The 20148-nt window shown below is 49.1% G+C and overlaps 1 protein-coding gene across 1 annotated transcript in view; it reads left to right on the forward strand.

Annotated features, from left to right (window-relative positions):
* The first annotated feature begins 411 nt into the window (after nucleotides 1-411).
* The window catches only part of AXIN1 (axin 1), a 73523-nt gene continuing 53786 nt past the window's right edge, over nucleotides 412-20148 (forward strand). The window contains exons 1-2 of the mRNA XM_050905919.1: nucleotides 412-470; nucleotides 2664-3635. Of these exons, the coding sequence (XP_050761876.1) occupies nucleotides 2758-3635 (878 nt within the window). The 5' untranslated portion in view covers nucleotides 412-470; nucleotides 2664-2757. The remainder of the gene's footprint in view (nucleotides 471-2663; nucleotides 3636-20148) is intronic.

Below are 20148 nucleotides of genomic sequence, written 5' to 3' on the forward strand. Positions count from 1 at the left end.
CTCGGGCGGGGACCTCCGTGCGCCTCCCCGCCGGCCTAGCAGCGAGCGCGGGGTGCGGGGGCTGCAGGCTTCCCTGCCTGCCCGGCCGCCGCCGCCGCCACCACCCCCGGGGCCCGCCGTGTGCCCCAGCGCCGCCTCCCCCGGCCGGGCCGGGCCGGGCCCGCTCCGCCCCCGCGGCCGGCTGCCGGCGCGGGCTGCCGGTCCCGCAGTACCGTCCGGGGGCGCGGGGGGCGCGGCTGAGCCGCTCTCCCCGGCGCTGGGAGGCAGCGGCGCAGGCGGAGCGGAGCGGTGCGGGGCTCGCTGCTGCTCTCTCCCTGTCGCCGCCACAAGCCAGCGGCCGCGGCCATGGGCGTCCCGGGCCGCCCGCTTTGTGCCGCCGCCGCCCCGCCGCCGCCCGCCGCCCCGGGCCGCCGCTGCTGAGCCGCATGGGCCGGGCCCCGCGCCGCCGCCGCCGCTGCTGCTCCGTGCGGGTGAGTGAGCGAGCGGGGAGGCGGCCCCGAGCCCAGGCCCTGCGCCGAGGCCGCGCCGGAGGCCGCCGCCGGGCGGGAGGCGCGGGGCCGCGCCGGGCGCCGCCGAGCCGGCGCTAGGCCGCCCTGGGCGCGGGGGGGGGGGAGCGGGCGCCTGCCGGCGGGCACGGGCCGGGCCGCGCCGCGGAGGGCGAGCGGGGCCGGAGGCGGCGGCGGCGGTGGCGGCGGGGGGCCCGCCTGGGTCGCCTCCCCCGAAGTTGCCCGGGGCGGCGGGGGGCCCCGCGCGGCGTCCTGTCAGCGCCGGGGCTGCCCGCGGAGCTTGCCCCGGCCCGGCGCCTCCCGCGGGGCAACTTGGGGCGGCGGGGGCCCGGCCGGGCCGGGGGCGAGGCTGCCTCTGCCAGGGGCCGTGAGGCGGGGGTCCGCCTCCGGGAGAGAGGCGGCCGGGCGCCTCGCTCGTCCTCGCCGGCTCCGGCCGGCGCTCGCCCGCTCTCGGCGGGCACCCCGCGGGGCTGCCCCCGGCCGGGGCTCGGAGCGAGCGGCGCCTCGCCGCAACAATGACCGACATGGCTGTGGGGCCGCTGCCCCGGGGGCCGAGGGGGCTGCCCCAGGGGGTCTCCAGCGCCCAGGCAGGGCTAACCGGGGACCTTCACCAGGGAGGTGGGTGCGAGTCCAGCGCTCGCGTCCATAACCGGGGTGAAAACGACCCCAAAACGCGGCATGGTGCGAAGAAAGAGCCCCGTTCCGCAGCGGCAGGGCAGTGGCTGCGTGCTCCGGGTGGCGCGGACTGGGTGTGAGGGCGGCGCTGGCTCCTGCGGTGCGCGGCACAGGTCGAGGACGCGGGGCCTGGCCGTGCTCGCCGGCCGCTGCTGGTCCCACTGGGGTTATTCCGCGATGTGCAGGTGGGCTCTAAGGACAGGCACGGCATAGGTGGCGGTTCTTGGTTCAGCCGGGGAGAGGGAATGGGGGAAAAATGGCAAAGCATCCCAAAGATGCGTTCGTTGGGCTGGGGTGAGCTTTGAGAGGGAGGCTGAGCTAAAATGTGTCTTTCCTGGTGTGTTTTTGTATGCAGTTGAGTTAATCCAGTGCAAGGAGTAATTCGTCAGGCAGCTGCTGCTCTGCAGTACTCGGGGCTTCGAGGCTGATGCTGTTCTGTAAAACAAGACTTTTGCTACTGTCTTTAAATGATGAAGTTACCTTGTCGAGCAGCAGAAGTAGCAACCCAGGGATTGCCCTCCTCTGCCTTCCCCTCCTTCCCCGCACCTCCCATCCTCCATATTGACTCGTTGCTCTTCTTTAAAAACGTTGTACTTGATCAGATTTCCTTCTCGAGGTGGTTTTCTCATCTTCCTTTGATGACCTGAAATTTTCCCAGGCTCATAGTATGCAATGTTGTTAGCGTAAATGAACCTTTTCTCAATGGCCTCTCTACAAAAACCAGTGCCAGAACTGAGCTCCTGTGCTAACATGCCCATCTGAAGCAAGAATGCAGTCCAGATGCCCAAAATATTGGGGTCAGCGATGCATCTGGATTCCCCTAGAGCTAGACGAGGCGACGCAGCGTATTTCTGAAACGCAGAGATTTGCGAGGAATGTGGCACTGGTATGTCACTTGAGCGTATGAAAGCCACCTGTGTTTGATTAAGGTGCAGTCTCGCTTACAGGACTAACTGGATATTCTTTCAAAATATTTTTCACAAGCCTTAAATTCCTGTTTGGGGATGAGAATTTCCTAGATTGGTAGCCAGATATAAACATGCTGCCTTAGTATGACCTGGTGCATGTGCTGTCCAGGTAGGCTGTGCAGAGGAGTTAACGGCAGTGCAGAAGATGGCATGTGTCCTGTGGCACCGCGTGGTACCTGAGTGTAGATCTCTTGGATGTGGGGACTGCCAGATCCCAGGGTTCTGTAAAACCACCGGTGTTGGGAAATTGGCCACTGTTTTAGCCTAGCACCAGCCGTATCAGTGATGCCGAATGCTGGATGTAAAGTTTTGGGATATTCTGTAACTGTCATTTTTAGAGGGTGCCTCGTTTGAGCCCGATTCTGCGCTCTCTGAAGTCACCAAGAGCTTTGTCATTGATTCTGCTGACAAAGAGATGTTAATACAGTAATGGTGCAGAGCAAAATTAGTGGTTTGTAATCTTAGAGTGTTTATTTACAGTGATACTCGCTTATTTTTTTCTCATCTGTTTCAGCCAAACAAACTTGTTCACCTTGGAGCTACAAATATCAGTGATTTGAGATTTGAGCTCATACCCCACTGTTCCTGCGCAAGCAAGGACCAGAAAAATGAATATCCAGGGGAAAGGCTTCCCCTTGGACCTCGGAGGAAGCTTCACTGAAGATGCTCCGAGGCCACCGGTTCCTGGTGAGGAGGGGGAACTCGTGTCCACGGATCCAAGGCCAGTTAGCCACGGTTTCTACTCCGGTAAAAGCGATGTGGTTAGAAATGAGACGTCCACAGCAACACCAAGGCGCTCTGATTTGGATTTGGGGTACGAGCCTGAGGGGAGTGCTTCGCCAACTCCACCCTACCTGAAGTGGGCCGAGTCGCTGCACTCCTTGCTGGATGATCAAGACGGTATCAACCTCTTCAGGACTTTCCTGAAACAGGAGGACTGCGCGGATCTGCTGGACTTCTGGTTTGCCTGCAGTGGCTTCAGGAAGCTGGAGCCGTGCGCGTCTAACGAGGAAAAAAGACTCAAGCTGGCAAAAGCCATTTACAAAAAATACATCCTCGACAACAACGGCATTGTGTCCCGGCAGATCAAACCGGCCACAAAAAGCTTCATCAAAGACTGCGTCATGAAACTGCAGATTGACCCCGACATGTTTGACCAGGCCCAAACGGAGATTCAGTGCATGATAGAAGACAATACCTACCCTTTGTTCCTTAAGTCGGATATTTATTTGGAATACACGAGGACAGGTGGGGAAAGTCCAAAAATTTATAGCGATCCAAGCTCAGGGTCTGGGACAGGTAAAGGGCTACCCGGTTATCTGCCAACTCTGAATGAGGACGAGGAGTGGAAGTGTGACCAAGAGGCTGAGCCCGAGGCCAGCAGGGACTCGGCACCTTCCAGCAGGCTCACGCAGAAGCTGCTTCTGGAGACGGCCACCCAGCGCGCCGCCTCGGCTCGGCGCTACAGCGAGGGCAGGGAGTTCAGGTAGGTGAGCGCCGGGGCAGCGTCCCTTCTGCGGGGTGCCTCCGGGGAATGGATCGGGGAGCCACCGTGAGCACAGGGGTGACGGGAAGCCTTGGAGGACCTTGGGTGGGGGGAGCATCCGTATCGGCATGGGGCGGCGTTGCGCAGGTGCTTTGATGGAATGCAAAGCTTTATTTGAATGTAGTCGCAGGTTGTTTTAAGGGTGTCTTTGGCCGTTCCTGTCTGATTGCACCGAATCATCCCTGCAGCATGTTCCTCACCTGGGGAGACTGCTGCTGGATGTGGCCTGGAGGCAGGTACGGCTTGGTGGGCAGTGCAGAGCCACGGGCAGTCCTCGTGCACACGCAGGCAGTTGAGCAAGCTGCAGTTGCAGGGTGGCCGTAGCCCGCACCAGCAAAAGGTCAGCGTTCAGTTACTGTAACGCAGGCAAGTACGGCTCGTGGTAAAACTTCTCTGTGTCAGTGCACCAGGAAATTGTTGTGAAGAGCCACAACTAGAAGCTGCAGGAAGCTTGCAGGAGATACTCTCACCTCGGTAATGTTTGTATGAATGAAATGGGGTTCACAGTGCTCCCTGATAATGGTACTGCTTTGCACACGAGATTCCCGGCACTGAATTCTGGCGGTGTCAAAGTCAGAATTGCCAAATCCAGTTAAAACCATTCCCTGCTGCAGCTTTTCCCTTCATCAAAGTAGTTGCTGTTTTTTTTAACTGGAGGAGTTGCACAGTTTTGCAGCCTGTTTTTTTTCTGGGTCCCCCACCCACTTCCAGCCAACATGGATTTTGAAACTTGCTGAGAGTTCAGTTAAAATTCCAGACAATTAACTTAGCAGGGAGCTCTCTGGGATCAATAAGCGTGTGTGTGTCTAACCCTTGCTGAATCAACAGAACCCAGCCAGAACACATTCCTACTTTTTTTTTTTTTTTAAATAAAATCTCCTTGTTTTAAGACCTGCTTAGGCTAAAATCTGACGCTTTGTGAAGATTACGAAATGAAGTAGCTGAACTGTCCTCTTCAAAGCCGCCTGCCTTATGAAAAACATTTCTGTGTTTAATCTCCCTCGGCCATCCCTTTAGGCTGGCAGCTGGAAACGCATCCCACCCCACGCAAGGTCTCGATGCCTTTCAGCTGGTGAAATGTTTTCGGTTTGATTCTTGTTTTCTTATAGATTTTGAGGAGGGGATGTTGCATGTGAAACTCTTGGGGGAAAAAAAAAAAGGGGGAATTCATGCGGACTCCTGCTGTTTTAATCAGGAGTTGGAAAAAAAATATCCCAGGGTCTTGGGACTTTCCCGTGGAGTTAATAAAAACCTTGAATGTTTCTTGAAGTGCGTTTTCACTGAGCGGTCGCAAAGGATTAGAAAAGTCTATGATTTAAGTATCTTTTTATTTAAGCAATAAGGGCTTTAAGATTGAAAATAACTTATTCGAGGTTCAGCTGTGTTTAGTTTCCTTAGTAGAGCAGGTAGCAAAAACCTGCATGCAACACTGCGCTTCTGGGCTCCAGCTTCAAAAAAAAATGCACTTTACCCATTATCTGAATCTATCTGTGCCAGATTTTAAAATGGTTTAAAAAATGTGCTGTGAAATAGAAGCGTTTTGGAGTAGAGTTCCTCGGTCTTGGGCATTTTCATACCAGATTGGAACAACGTGAAATAAATCTTTACCTGGGGGATGGAGGTCAGGAAAAATGCATTGCCATTAATTTGTAGCGTCCAACAGCCTGTCATTGTGGCTACTGACGCTCCGTTGACCTGTGGGGTAGGGAGGCATGGAAACGTTTACCATTCTCACCGGAGCAGGAGTCATTTCTCAGCCTGGAGTAACTGAAGATAAGTGGTTTATTTTATTTTTTAAATGTTGGTGTGTCAGCTCTAGTAGCGTCCAGAGCATCACCATGGAAGATGCTGCCGAAGTGCGTAATCTCTGCATTTTTTATTCTAAGAACTCTGCTGAGATGCTAATTTATGAGGTGATTGTTCCTCTTTGTGCAAGACCTTGTGGTTGAATTAACTTACTTCTCGGATGTTGTATAGCAATAGCTGTATTGAATAAGCTGGTTTTTAAGCTGTAGCATCTTTATCCTGCAGACTTTTTTGTTCATTTACTTTCTCACCTGAGTAACTGTGCTGGAAGCTGGTGGAGCTGCTTGCAGCAAAAGGCGATAGCTGCGTGCAGCATTTGGAAGGCTGGGTCCCAATTTATTTTGAAAATTTCCACGAACCTTTTTTTTTTTTTTTTTTTTTTTGCATATGTGTGGAAGAATTTCTCGTTTCTGTTCTTGAGGGAATGTTGAAATAAGCTGTTTTGCATTATATCTGAGGGCCTGTTTAATCTTCACAAGCTTGAACTTCTATTCCTTGACTTCCATGGAAACCCTAAATAAAGAGGAATCTGAGCAAATGCAATAGAAGTATTTCTCTGTTAGCAAATGAGCATCTTGAATCAGCTCCAAATTTTTTGCAGCAGAAAGTTCATAAATCTTGATGTGGTAGCTCTGCTCTCGGGAGAGCAAACGTAAAAAATTCCTCAAATGGCAGAAGACAACCCGTTATTAGCGTTGGATATTTTGAAGGTGTGCAAATGTGCATGCATATTTGAGAATATCCTGAAGCCAAAAGCATCGCCGTTACCCACTGTGTTTTTGTATGCGTCGGAAAAGGCCAATAGTCATTATAGTTAGGCTCCTGCAAATTAATTGGACATTGGTTATGGATCAGTGAACTTCAAAGACGGTAACCCCCGAAGATCTTGGGCATTAACTTGCAGCTTCCGAAAGTGACACTAACGTGGTTGTGAGGGTGGCTAAATCGTTCATTAACCTTCTTCTGACACGCCGGGACGGCGTTCCTCGGATCTGAAGAGCAGAAATTAAACCTGTGCCTGAGAACCGCCCTGCAGCCTGGTTTTCGAGCGCTCCAGGAAAACGCACATGTCTTAAAAAGTTGGAAATCTGGTGGTTGGTGGTGAAAGGTCACAGTCGTGTCTCTTGTCGGGGTGGGTTTCTTGTGCTGTCTCTTTAGCTCTGCGTCGGAAGGGGCTCCGCTCCCACTCCCAAAGCATTGGAGAGCAGCGCTCGCAGCCGTTGCCTTTGCTTTCTTCCTGTGGTGGGAAGTGAGAAGAGCGTATGGTGTTACCTGCGAGCAGCTCTGCCTTCGTCTCTTCTGAAAGCCGAGCAAACTGGGAGATTTGGGTTAGTTCTGCCAATTGTTTTGGGGGTTGACCTGTGTCATGAAGTGCACAACGTGTTGAAAAGGAAACCTGGACGATGGTGATGAGAGGACACGCAGTGGTGGGTGAAGTCTCCCGTTGTTGGATATTGGGGAGTGCTGTGGTGGAGCTGCTAGGCACAGATGGAGAAATTTCTCCGCGGGGGCTTTGATACGGACATGGGTTTGGTTTTTTGAAAGGAAGCTGGCTACATGATCCAAGCTTTAATTTCTACAGTGCTGAGCTGAGTAAGCTCATTGTGTTTCACCAGTGTTGGTGGTTCAAGTGAAAAGGATGGGTGATGTGGTGCTCCACCAGGGCTGGTAGAAATCACCAGGAGTGCCAGCTTGTGCCCACGTACTGGCAGCCTCTCTGGACACGTGTGAGGGCAGCTCTCCCCAAAACATACAGCCAGCACTTCTTCGTAACAGGGTATGCAGAGAAAGCAAGTGGCGAAAAGCTGAAGGAGCTTTAGAGGGATATGACAACCTCTGGTCTGAGACGATGCAATGACGAACTGTAACATGGAGAGGAATGGTGTAGGCTGGTTCAGGGAAGATGCAGGATCTCTCAATTGCTTATTCTCAATTGCTTAGGCAGCATAAACGGTCCAGCGGTCAGAAGCTGGGCCTGCATCAGGAAGAAGCTAAAATTTAGCTGGCAGACCTATTTCTGAGGTTTGCTGCTTCGTTCATAATTAAATATTAAATTGCACACTTCTGACTCAAGACTGTGTGGCGAAGGAATCTGCATTAATTGTACCGAACGGGTGGAAAACTGGGGATGCAAAATCACAAATGCTGATGCAGGAGCAGTCTGTGTTTAGAAAGTTTAAGGCATGTGTTACTGTCTTACTGATGCTTCTTTTAACTGGAGAGGCAGCATGGGCATCTTGGAGTTAGGCTCTTGGAGCTTCGTGAGAGCTTGTTTGCTGGAAAAAAGCAGCTACTGAATGTTATACCCATATGTAAAGGCAGAAAGAAGAGTTTTGGACGCTTAGCTTGACTTAGCTTGAATTAAAGTTGCTGGGCCCATAACATCACTTGTAATCAATACAGCCCTCTTTGGAGTCTGTGTAGAGCAGTGGCTATTTCCAATTTTAAAGAAAATAAGTTATAGAAGAATAGTTTTGGTTCTGCATTGTTCCTGAGAGAAGTTAGTGAGTCTAATGGGGGGTGGGGTCTGATGCTAATAGTGCTAAGTGGTAATTTAGTGACTGGAGCGCTCTAAGATATACAAGACAAAGACTGATGGTGTTTTTGCACAGAAGTTACGCCAGCTTTTTTAAATACATTGTTAAGCTGATGAAACTTCTGCGTGGAAATGCTTACATTAACGGTGTAAAGTATTTATACTGGTGGTTGCCAAGTTTTAAAATGGATTTTATTTGAAGAAGAATACCTTTTGTGCCCATAGCTTTGCCTCTACACAAATCAAGATGAAGAAGTGGTGTATTTGTTGTTTGGTTATGGATCAGTGCTTTGGCTTCTTTTTAAAGACAGGTAGTTAAGCTTTTAGCACTCTCTTTTGATAAATGAATAGCATTTTCTCCCCTCCTCCAGCAAACAGCTACCTTATTTTGTTGTGATTGAGTTTTATTTGCGTTACAGAATCTTTTCTCTTAAAAGCAGGAAAGGGGAGTTATATCCCCCTGTTCTTGGTGCTAGGGAGGTTCAGGTTGGACATGGCGGGAAAAAAATCTTCATGAGGAACACGATGCAGCCCAGGAACAGGTCACCAGAGGGGAGGGGATCTCCATCCTTGGAGGGCTTCACGGCTGGGTTAGACAGAGCCATGGCACGTCTGGGCCAGTGTTGGTGATGGTCCTATTTTGATGTGCACTTACAGTGATGGCACAAATCATGAAATACTGTATTTTGAGAACTGGGTTGGAAGTCGGGCTGGTTTGGGTTCTGCCGGGTTTCAGAAAGAATTGGGTGCTAAAAGGCTGAATGGGAGCTGAACCGATCCCAGGACGCTGAGAAGTGCACCCAGGAGGTGGGCCGTGGGGTGGGTACACCTTGGTTTTGATCTGCCGTTCAACTTGGCTTTATGTTTTAAGAGTTTCTTTGTTGTCGCTGTAATGGACTAATCCCTTGAATAATTAGTTACCATTGGATGTTTTAAAAATGACTGCCTCTTGGATGTTTTCCTTTAATAGTCTGTTAGATCCTGGATTTATTAACTATTGAGACAGACTGTGAAATCCTGTTACGCCGGGCTTTCTTGGTGGAAAAGGGACTGAGAAGGGTGGGGGGGTGCTGGCGGAACACACACTGGCCTCGTGTTAGGGTAGAGCTGTTGACTTCCCCATCTTCCCAAGCCGTGCAAGAAGTCCTCCCTGCCCGCTGGGCTGGGTTGCTGGCTGCCAGAGCATGCTGTGGTCATGGGTCATCCCTAGGTTTGGGGCTTCAGAAGGTGCTCCAAGAAGTTACAGCACTGTGGCTGTGTGGTGCAAGGCCAGTCACGCAGTCACCGTGCGTTTAAAATAAATCATGGACCTGATTTTATTAGAACCGGTGGAAAAATCTGGTTTCAGAAGTGGCTGTATGTGTAGTGCAGAAAACTGCTGTGTTTAAAAAAACCTCAGAACAGAGGTGCTGATATCCTAAATCAGTTCCTGGAAATATCATTGGATTATTAGGCTCATCCTTAAATCCATTAAGCAAATTATAGTTAATCAGTCAAATAAAAGAAGAAAGATCTTTTGCAAGGCCCTGTCTTTTGAGCCACATGCAGAAGCTGTAGTAATATTTTAATTTTCTGTCTGTCAGTGAATGTATTCAATTGCTTCGCTTCCTTACGTGGAAGATTTGAAATTAGAAACTGAGGTTAATTATCTGCATTAAATGAAATATGTGAAGACCACAAAAGCAAAAACCTTCACAATTTGGTATGGTCTGTTAAGCTAGGCAGGCTGTTTCAGAAGGAGAGGGGTTATTTTTCCCCTGGTTTTGTTCCGATTGAAGGGTTTTAGTCACAGTAATTGAAATGATTAAAAAGTCAAATTGCTGGTGAATATAATTCTGAGCGTCTTTCTGAAAAGATTTGACACTTGGTTGAGAGCAGGGGTTTGCTCTGCCTGACCTCGCCGGGCAGCGTGGAGCAGCTGGTGGTGTGCCATCCCAGCATGGGTGAGGCTGGTTGTCCTTGGTGCCTTGTTATCAACCTCTTCCATGGCAATGGGATGTCATAGCTCTGCTGCTAGGTTAGCGGAGGTGATTTGGAAGTGGAACAATACCAGAGGAGAGCTACGCTTTTGAGCGTATCAGATATAAAATGGGTCCAACACCATCCATCCTAATGCCAGTAATTAGCTAATTATTGCCTGCTTCACTTGGAAGTGCAGCTTCGGACTCTACAAAGAAGACAATGCTCTTGGAAATACACCATCCCACAGCGGTCAGCTGTTTTGGGGGTGATTTGTTGTTAAAAGGCTCATTTTTTTTCCTACCGCTGCAGTACACGTGGCTCAGGTGTGAGCTGCTCCGGGGGCTGCAGCGCCCGTCTCTGCCCGTCGGGGACAAAGCTGCCCCTTCGCTGGTGCAGCCTGAATACCCAGCTCCAGGCACTTCAGGAAAGGTCTGACTCTTCTGGAGACACGCATCTTCTCGTTCCCCTCCGCCATGCACTAGAGTGAGCTGCTTTCCCTGAAGTCACGCTCAGAAATTAAATTGTAGCAGGTCACGGTTGCGTGTAAAAGCCAAACCACGGTTACTCGCAGCTCTGGTCCGGGTTCTTCACTGTTATAAGGCAGTGATGAATTCAAGTAGAACCGTTGCAGTTTTAAGTCAGATTATCCAAATTCTGTAAAACCCACGTAGAAATTGGATTTTACCTTTGAAGATTCCAGAGTACACTTTTGTGGTAAGACCTGGAATGTTTTGGTCCTGTGGCCCCCAAGATACAACCTGTCCTTAAAGTACCAGCTTTTAGAAGGTCTTTAGCTGATCTAAATAGGTAATAGATGAATAGCTTTTATCTATCCTGATGAAAAACAGCGGAGGGAGGGAAAACTATAGCTAGAGGAAAAAACCTCTTTGAAATACCCCAGTGAGACTTACTGGTTAGCACCAGGACCTCATGTTAGTCCCTGGACCTACCTCCAGAGCTAATGACCAGAAGCTACTGGGTTTTATTCTTCCTTCAGCCCTCCGACCCCCACATATTCCCTGTCCTGTTGTAGACCGAAGAGTCTCAGTCGTCTCCCTCTCTCCATTTTCTTTTTCCTTTTTTCTGGAGGTTTAGTTTTTTGTCATTTTATCTCCAGCGTGTGTTCAGAGAAATGCTGGTGCTGGAAGGAGGAGAGCAGTAGAAGTGGGGAGGTGGGATTGCCTGTTTTCCAGCAGTCCATGTTTAGGGTGGGTTAGCTCTGCTGGAAAACCGTGCCTTTAGTGTTCAACAGATTTACCCTTTTCAGTCATAAATTTTGGTCTTTTTCTTGGCTGGCAATCAGCGTTTCGGACTGGGCGAGATTTATCTGGAAGAGGGCCTTCCTTGTTCTGCCGCTGCCGCCAGCCTGGTCCAGGCGGTTGCTTTGGGACCTCCAACCAGCGCATGTATTCAGGTGGGATCGATCATTTGGTAGGTGAGGACCTCTCCAAGCTTTCACAAGGAAATTACAAATCAGAGCCAAGTCCTGGGAATTACAGGTAGGATCCAGGGAGAGAGGTGCGGGGACTCTCTATCCAGCTCTAGCTACTGGGTTTGATTAACTTTGTCCTGGCTCTGCCCCATGGAAGTAAGATCTGTAAAACCATTTGGCACCAGACATGCAAATGAGAGCTGGGATGAAGCGACTGTTACCCTTGAGGATCCCAAAAGAGGAATCAACAAATAGAAATTATTCTATTAGCAGGGGCAGAGTTCACAGGTTAACCATCGTGTCAAATCAATGAAATACAGCCTTGATCTCCTGCACAAGGGCTTTATTGTGTATAAATAAGAGTGCCCGAGCAAAGACAGCAAATTCTTGCACAGTAACATTTGCAGCGTGCTGAAGAAAGGGAAGCTCTGTACAGACTGCAGCATGAAATGCCTGCTTTGGACATCGGCTTCATTCCTGCTTCAAAAGATTGTAAAACATGACCTTGGAACCTTCTTGCTCTCCTTATGGCCCTACCCAGATTGGATTTCCACAGGGCATGTATTTTTTATTTTTTTAATAAAAAGTTGGGGTCTTTGGCTAAGAAGCCTTGTCTTTGTACTTTTAATTCAGTCCATGTGACTGTCATAACGTTTATTTCTTAGGAAATGAAAAATGCTCCTTCTTGAGCAAAGCCACAGAAGAAAGCTGTTGGGTACGCTGGCAACCTCAGGTGTGTGCAGCATGTGTCTTCTGCTGATCTGCTAGTGCTGGACGAAGACCATCACTCCAAGTCCTTTGTTGCTTGGTCCATGGCTCTGCCAGGAAAAGAAGCAGCAGAAGCCGCCGCCTTTGTTGTGGAAGTATTTGTATTTAATGTGTCTTTGAACATCTGCACATTCAGAGAAACTTTGTTTTCCTCTCTTGGGAAAAGCTACTTTGAAAATGCTCGCTTAACCCTCTTTTCTTCAAGATGGGCCAATGCTGGCAGAAATAGATGAGCTTGAAAGGAGATGGAAATGGGCAGCGAAAAATGTGTGGATGTGTCACTGCAGCGTAGGATTTGTCACGTAGGATTTGTCACGTTGTAAAACAGCGCTGCAGTTTTCCCCTCCAGATACGTGCAGTGAAGTTTGTGACCCGGGGGTGGTTTGCGTGCTGCCGGCTGGGGAAATTAGCCCAACTGTAGGCATTTGAGAAGGCAGAGCGTCCCGCTGTCCCCGAGGAGTGGTTTTGAGTCTTCCCTGGAAGAGGCTGGAGGAGCCTGCTAAAAACTGATCTGTAAACCTTCCTCCTTCTGAAGAGAGGAAGCTTTCCAAATGGGCATGGGAAAAACTTTCCTTTGGTAATCCTGGAGATAACAGGTCACGCAGCTTCACCCAGTGATTCTTGCACAATAACTTGTGGTCAGGTTGAAGTGTCTATTTTAGAAAGGCATCCAAGTGATGGGAGGTCATGCAGCATTTTTGTTATCTCTTCCCGTGGTTAGTTACTCTCACTGTTCCCAGTGTGTTCCTTATTGCTCGCTTCAGTTTTTTCCAGCTTCAGTTTCTAGCTGCTGGGTTTTGGTGTGTCTTCGCTGGCTTTAGAGGCTCCAAATACCTTTGTATGTTTGAAAAAAAACCTTCCTGAATGGGTGTGAATGTTCTCCTTAAGTGGCAGCAGCTTTGTTATGGAAGGCCCTTTGGTTTTATTAGACTTTTCAACCCTCCGGTCGACTGTTAAACAAGCCGTAGCTTGTCATGGTTGACAAACCTTCACTCTGGTCTCAGACCTAACCTACCAGTTTAAAAGGCAGTATTCTTTTGTGTGCAGGTTTCTGGGTGGGGACGATCGGGCTTCTAAGGGAAATTATCTTGCGGCCTCTCTTTCCCCCTCCCACCTCAAATAAATTAAGTTTTGTGTTAACTGTTCTGTCACTTCCAAAGGCCAAAAGGAAACGTCAGCCTGTGCTTTAGGTTTTCTGCTACCTGAGGTACTCTGCTACACACTAAGAGTGCAAGTAGGTGGGAATATGTAATTATATTAAAAACAAAACAGCTGCACGATCAGTGTCAGCAACTGAAGATAAAATGTAGAAAGTTTTTTCGAATGATTCATCCATAATTATTTAAAAACATGTTGAATTTATTCTTAAGCTTTGGAGGAGAATTCTTGCAAGGCTGGCGTTTGCCGTCTGTGATGTTTATACACCTGAGTAAATGCCTGTCTCAGCAGTTTGTCGGTGTTGAGTGCTCCAGATCTAAATCCCTTCAAAGGTAAACCCAGCACACCTTTGTCTCTGCTGGCCTTTCCGTCTCCAGAGTTTTCACTGGCGAGGCGGAACCAGTCGTAGCAGTGGCTGGCACTAGGATAGGCAGGGTGCTGAGGCTCACACCATTTTAATAACTGCTTCATGCAGATTTGCTGCCTGTAGGTTTAGGTGGCAAAGGCTGTAGCAGCTGGATGACACAAATACGCTGATGAGACTGGTGGAGAGGTGGTTGGGAAGCAGCTTTGTGTGCCCACAGCTTGGCTGTCGTGGCTGTGGGCTATATCTGCTCTCCTCTTTTTATGTCCCTCCAGCAGTATCTGTTGTATGGATTGTAGTGGTCTGGGAAGGAAGGGAGGGAAGTTCCTTTGGATGGTCCCTCTCGGATGCAGCAGGCTGGCCACGTCTGATTTTAGGGGTGTTGGAAGGTACGGTGCTTTTCCTCGTGGCGCATCATAGCAAGTGCTGGTGCTTTCTGCCCAACTGGGCAAAACTCAGCATTTTTATTTTCAGCCCTGTGGTATTCAGGAGAAGGTAGCCTGCGCTGAGAGAGGGGCATTTTTCGCGTGCTTCTCTCTCTGTGATTGCCAAGAAGTTGGAAATGTGCTACACTGAACTGGCTGAAAATTGTTCAGAGTTGTTGTTGTTTTTATGCTAACATAGCACTCTGCCCGACTCACCAGCCCAGATAAGCATCCGTGCAGGGCAGGGCTCTTGCCCGCATGGCCGGGAGGGCAGCCGGCACTGCAGTGGGTGTCATTGCCGAGCAACCAACGCCTTCCAGTTTCGTCAGGTTCAGGGTGCGTTTTTCCTTCAGCAAGAGGCATGGCACGGTGCGGACGCCTGCTGCAGCCTGCACTGCCTTTCGCTTTGTTCCACTGCAGCAGAGCAGAGAGAGGAGGGGAAGGATCTCTGAGACCGACATCTCGAGTTGCGTCTCTGATCCAGACATTAGCAGGGTGCCCCCAGTCCCTGGGACAGTTCACCAGTGAAGCTCCACTGCTCCGTCGTGCTGCTTGGCTGGAAGAGATGAGCAAATTTGAGGAAGGCAGAAATACCAGTGCTTGTTCTAGCCCCTCTCCTGCTGAGCCCCGCTGCCTGCAGCTGCAGCTTTAGTCAGGAGCTCAAGGAGGCTTTTCTGATCCTGCAGCAGCCTTGGCAGAAAAGTCAGCTGGCCCCGTGTTGATCTGTTTTCCTTTCTTGATGCAGTGCTGGAGCTCTTCTCCTTGAGAGCCGACTATCCCTTGCAAATATCATTGACTTGGGCACTCTCAGCCTGGGAGAGGTGGCTTGTTGGAGCTGTAGCAAGTGAACTGATATTCCACTGATTTTATAGTGAAGATGCTGGCCTTGCAGTCCTCCAGTGCCTGCCCACAGCTCTTCCACATGCTCAGAAGGGTAGATGCATTCTACAGCTCACTGGATTTGCCTCCCCAATGGTAGGATACACTCGAGGGGCAGCAGTTGCTTGGACTCAGCAAGGTTGTCTGGGTTCTGGTCCCTGATGGTGACATCCTGAGTCAGCTCCACATGGATTGCTCTCTTTCTCACCTCATGTAGGTTCTTCTGTCTGGAGCCATCAACCACATTGCCAGCAGTTAAGCTACGAGCAACTCTTTTTCTTTGTTAATTGCCGCCTGTGGCTTGGCACCAGCAATGTCAGAAACCCTCCCAGGTAGCCCATCTTGGGCTGTGGACTTGGGTGTAGTGTGTTGCCTCAGGTGGTACGGAGTAGCATAATCCTCTCACTTCCCAGCTTTGGAAATCATCCTGGAAGCCTGAGCTGAAGAAAGAGGGCAGGACTGGAGCCAAACCTCTCGTTCCAGATGGGACAGTAGCGGCAGGAACACCTATTGTCCACAAAGGTGTTGCCAAGCCACAGAAGGCAATTAGCAGGGAAGAAAAATGTGCTTCCTTTAAAATTTGAATTTTAAAAATAGGTTCTCTTTTTAAATTGAATGTACACATTGATATGCCAAGTAGTCAAAATCGGGATTGTAAGAGCAAGCATCTGAAATTGTCTAACTGGTGTAGTTAGCAACTTAATAAAACAGGCAGGTTTGTCAAACAGCATTATATTCAGTCCTGAGCGACAGCTGAGTGTGAACAGGATTTATAACATCAGGTTACTCTGCCTTTGGCATAGAGGACAAGTAAAACAGTCCTGGAGTATGGTAGAGAGGTCTCTTTCCAACCATATTGTTACCAATGCAGTTACGGTGGAGATAGAGTTCGAAAAGAAATTTTTCTCCTTTTTAGGGTCACCTGTTAATGTTGCAGATCTAAACTCTGTATTAAACAGTCAACCTCTGTCCTGGTTTCGGCTGGAATAGAGTTAATTTTCTTCTTAGTAGCTGGTACAGTGTGTTTTGGATTTAGTGTGAGAATGATGTTGATAACACACTGATGTTTTAGTTGTAGCACTTACCTTAAGGATTTTCAGTTTCCCATGCTCTGCCAGCAAGCAGGTGTGCAAGGAGCTGGGAGGGAGCACAGCCAGGGCAGCTGACCCGAACTGGCCAAAGGGATATTCCATACCACGGAACGTCATGCCCGGTATATCAACGGGGGGGAGTTGGCTGGGGGACGGATCGCTGCTGGGGCATTGGTCAGCGAGTGGTGAGCAGCTGCATTGTGCATCACTTGTATTTTCTTGGGGTTTATTTTTCTCTCTTTTTTAATTATATTCCTTTTCATTATTATTATTATATTTTTTATTGTTATTGTTAGTATTATATTTTATTTTACTTTAGTTATTAAACCGTTCTTATCTCAACCCACAAGTTTTACTTCTTTTTTCCCTGATCCTCTTCCCCGTCCCGCTGGGAGGGGGGAGCGGCTGCGTGGTGCTTAGCTGCTGGCTGGGGTTAAATCACGACAACCGCTTTGCGCCTTAACAAGGTTTTCACGAGCTTTCCTTTTCATACGGGGACCCTTCTGCACCAGATCCCCCTCCCCAGCTGACACTGCAGCCATGGTTTATGTTTGTGCTAGGCTGCTGGATTTCACCTTTACTATCTTAGTGCTCGGTGCATCAGTTCCTTCTGTGTTGCTATATTTTGAGCATGAATGTGGAAACGGAGAGCAGGATTTCAGTGGTGGGGACCTCAGGGGTGCGAAGTCCTCAGGTGCTGAGGTGAGCCTGGAGATGGGGAGCATCAGAGCGGCCGTGCCATAGCAGGGAAGGAGGGGAGGGCGGTGGGGACGTATTGCCTGCAATCTGCGACCTGCAGCGATCCGGGCTTGAGGAGGTGGAACAGAGAAGAGGGTAGATGGTGTGGTCCTGCGTTGGCTGGGGACCTGCTGACCGTGCGAGCTGTCAGAAGCTGTTTGAGGTCAGAGTGCCCTCCAAGTTCTGGAGGAGTGCCTTATTAGCGCTTTACTATTCTGCCTATCTCCGGCTTCCCATATAGGCAAGACAGCTGTGCATCACTTCTTGGAGAGAAGTGTGTTAAAGCTTGTCCCAGGCTCTTTCAAGCACGTTGTTGGCTTTCCTTGCGTTAATCCTTCCTCCTTGCTCTTCCCGTGGTCCCTATGATGCAAGATCAGAAAAGGCTGTTTCAGTATCTCGCCGTAGCTGATCATGATTTCACCTCTCTCACCAGATTGCTTAAAATACTCATGCTCTCAGTAAGTACATCAGCCATGGCCACCTTCCCTGGGGTTGACAGTAGTCCCGCTTCAAGCTGGAGGTTGGACTACTCTGCTCCTCCAGAGGTCCCCTCCAACCAATACCTCTGTGATACTAGTCCTTAATTAACTGCCAAGCAGATCCTCCTCTGTCACATGCATGTCTGAAGGACTTCATCAGCTTTTATGCAACAACGAGCCCTGCAGGAATTCATATGCTGATATAGTTGAAGTAATGGCACTAACAGCTGTACTGGTGGCCAGGAGACAGGGAGCCATCACTGCAAAGAATCGTGAAATACAATCCGAGAGCCCTGCTCTGAGGTAAAAGTGCAGTTCCAGCAACCCAAGCCACATGAGCAAGGACAAGCATTTTTTTCCCCCCAAAAATATGCATCAAAAGTGAGAGATGAAACTGCTATACTATAACAGCCATCTACACTAGATCATATCCTTGTCTGTCTCTCCTCCTCTGCTCCTCTGTGGGTGTTTTTAAATCTCTCATCTAAAAGGTTAAGCTTTAAAAATGAGAAAGGTATGTTTCCTTTCCTCTCAGTCATTTAATGATTTTTAATTTGCTGTTTGATCCTGGTTTTCATGCATTGACTGTGTGGGAGCTACAGCATTGTTTTACAAATAAAGCAGGTGACTGTTCCTTTAAAAACTATAAGGCTTAAATCAAATTATGCAGTACTAAAATTGAGCATATTTTTCAAATAACAGAGATAGAAGGAATGGGTTTTTTGTTGTTGTTATTTAGACTTGGTATGCATGTTACGATCCTCCCATTTTTTAAATATCTGATCTCAAATCTGTTCTCCTGGTGGTGAATTTCTCTTTGCAGTGTGGTGACCAGAGGTCCTGCATCTTGCCTCCGAGGCCATCAAAGGTGGGAATGGGCAATGCACTATTTTTAGAAATCAGCAGTGATACATTCCAGGAACTCCTGCAGTATTTTTCAGAACTGAGTTTGAAGGTTTTAAGCACAGATAGGGAAATATGTCATCTGTGTAAATTGCTCTAAATTACCTGCAATTTGTTGGGAGTTGCCATTTCTAAGTGCTTATTGCAACTCTAGATATTTGAGGAAGCTTTTGATTATCCTGAGCTTGTAAAATGTAATTGGCTATTTCTTAATTGTTGTCCTCTGTGAAGTATAATTACCTGTAATGTACAGCTTTTTATTTGTCAGTGCCGCAAACAGGAAATCAAGAGTGTCTGATTGAGATAAGTTTTGGGACTCCACCATGACTTGTAATTGCATCAGGTGACTTGTTTGTGCTGGGACTGGTCTCTCCTGTAAAGTCCTGGAGGCCTTCAAAGAACCTAGCAACCTTAAATACCGTCTTTATGTATTGTTGTGTGGAAGTGTGGCTTGTACTTTCCTAAAACACTCTTCAGACAGCTACTGTCTTCTTAGCAAGGTAGTGGCATCTCTTTATTCTGACGTGTTGCGTGAAGTTTCAGGAGGAATAGGCTGAATTGGAATGAATTGCTTAAATGCAGTTAATCAGAAGATGTGGTAGAGCTTGCTGACGTTCATGAATACCGTAGAGAAGTCAGTTAATTAAAGCTTCGCAGCCTGAAGGAAGCCGATAGATACAGAGAATCCCAGTTCTCATCGGTGTGTGATGGTACCTGGATGTAGAGCAGAGAGAGAACAGGGCCATACTGAACGTGGATCTGCTGCAGACTAAAAGCTTGTCTTATCCCAGCCCGACATGACTGCACAGGGAGTTGGTCCTCGTGTCCCATTTGCTGCTGCTGCTCGGCTGCCCTTGACCCAACTGTGCTGGCATTCCTCTAGGACCAGGGCACGTGTGGGAATGTGGGTCTGGGATGCTGGGGTGACTTGGTTGGGGGTATTTTGCATGGCCAATGTCTACCTGTAAACTTGTGTCTCCCTGGGTTCGTGTCGTGCTCACTCATGCTGAAGCTTTCGTTGTCGTTGTCTTCCCAAGCTGCATCTGTCCTTGGTGAGACATTAAACATTATTACTTAATTGAACTTAGACATTACTGGGAAATTCTTTGTTGTAGTTCTGGGTGGTTTGGGGGTTTTACGGCAGCAATAGAAGTGTCAGGCTGAGTACGTTCACTCCTCCTTCATCTCCACCCAGGCTTGGCTGTGCTGAGCCCAAGCACAGCTCTGGGGAGTGGTGGAGGAAGATGTAATGTAGATTGATGCGGCCAGTCTGGGGTTTTACATTCGGTGTAAGGGGGTGGAGAAACGTAAAGGGAAAATGAAAAGCCCTCTCATTGCCCTCTGCAGCCCTGGGAGATGCTGTGCCAAGGCAGGCTGGTTTATGAACGGCTCTGCTCCCGTACCTGGGGGTTTCCAGAAGTTTCGTGTATGTGTGTTTTCCTTACGTGCAGTCTATAGGTTTAAATATCCTCCTCACTGTGCCTTTAGAGCATGACTTAGAAGCAAGAGCCACTTGAGAGTGTCCTCCAGGAGCTCCTGGCTGATTCTGCCGCCCGAAAGCAGCAGCGCAAGCTTCCTTTGGAGGAACCTCCTAAAAACAAAACCTTAAAATAAAAACTCTCTTCTTGCTAAACTAACTCTCTGCAAACATAGAATTATTTAGTTTTATTTTTGCTCTTTTGATGGAGAACCAGTGCCGAACAGTTCTCAGGGAAAGCGGTGAGTCAGTTCGCCCAACAGTGACTCTATTGATAGATGGAAGGAGTGGCACTGAAGTCTGTCTAGTCATTGTTGGTGCTTGGCTGGAGCGCCGGGGGCTCCGAGGGCAGGCTCAAACACCTCTCGCCAGCCTTGGGAGATCAAACGGTATGAGTCAGGCTGCAGAAAATCATGATAGGGCCCAAATTAATTA

Source organism: Gymnogyps californianus, chromosome 15 (assembly GCF_018139145.2).
Source record: "Gymnogyps californianus isolate 813 chromosome 15, ASM1813914v2, whole genome shotgun sequence".
Classification (NCBI taxonomy): Eukaryota; Metazoa; Chordata; class Aves; order Accipitriformes; family Cathartidae; genus Gymnogyps; species Gymnogyps californianus.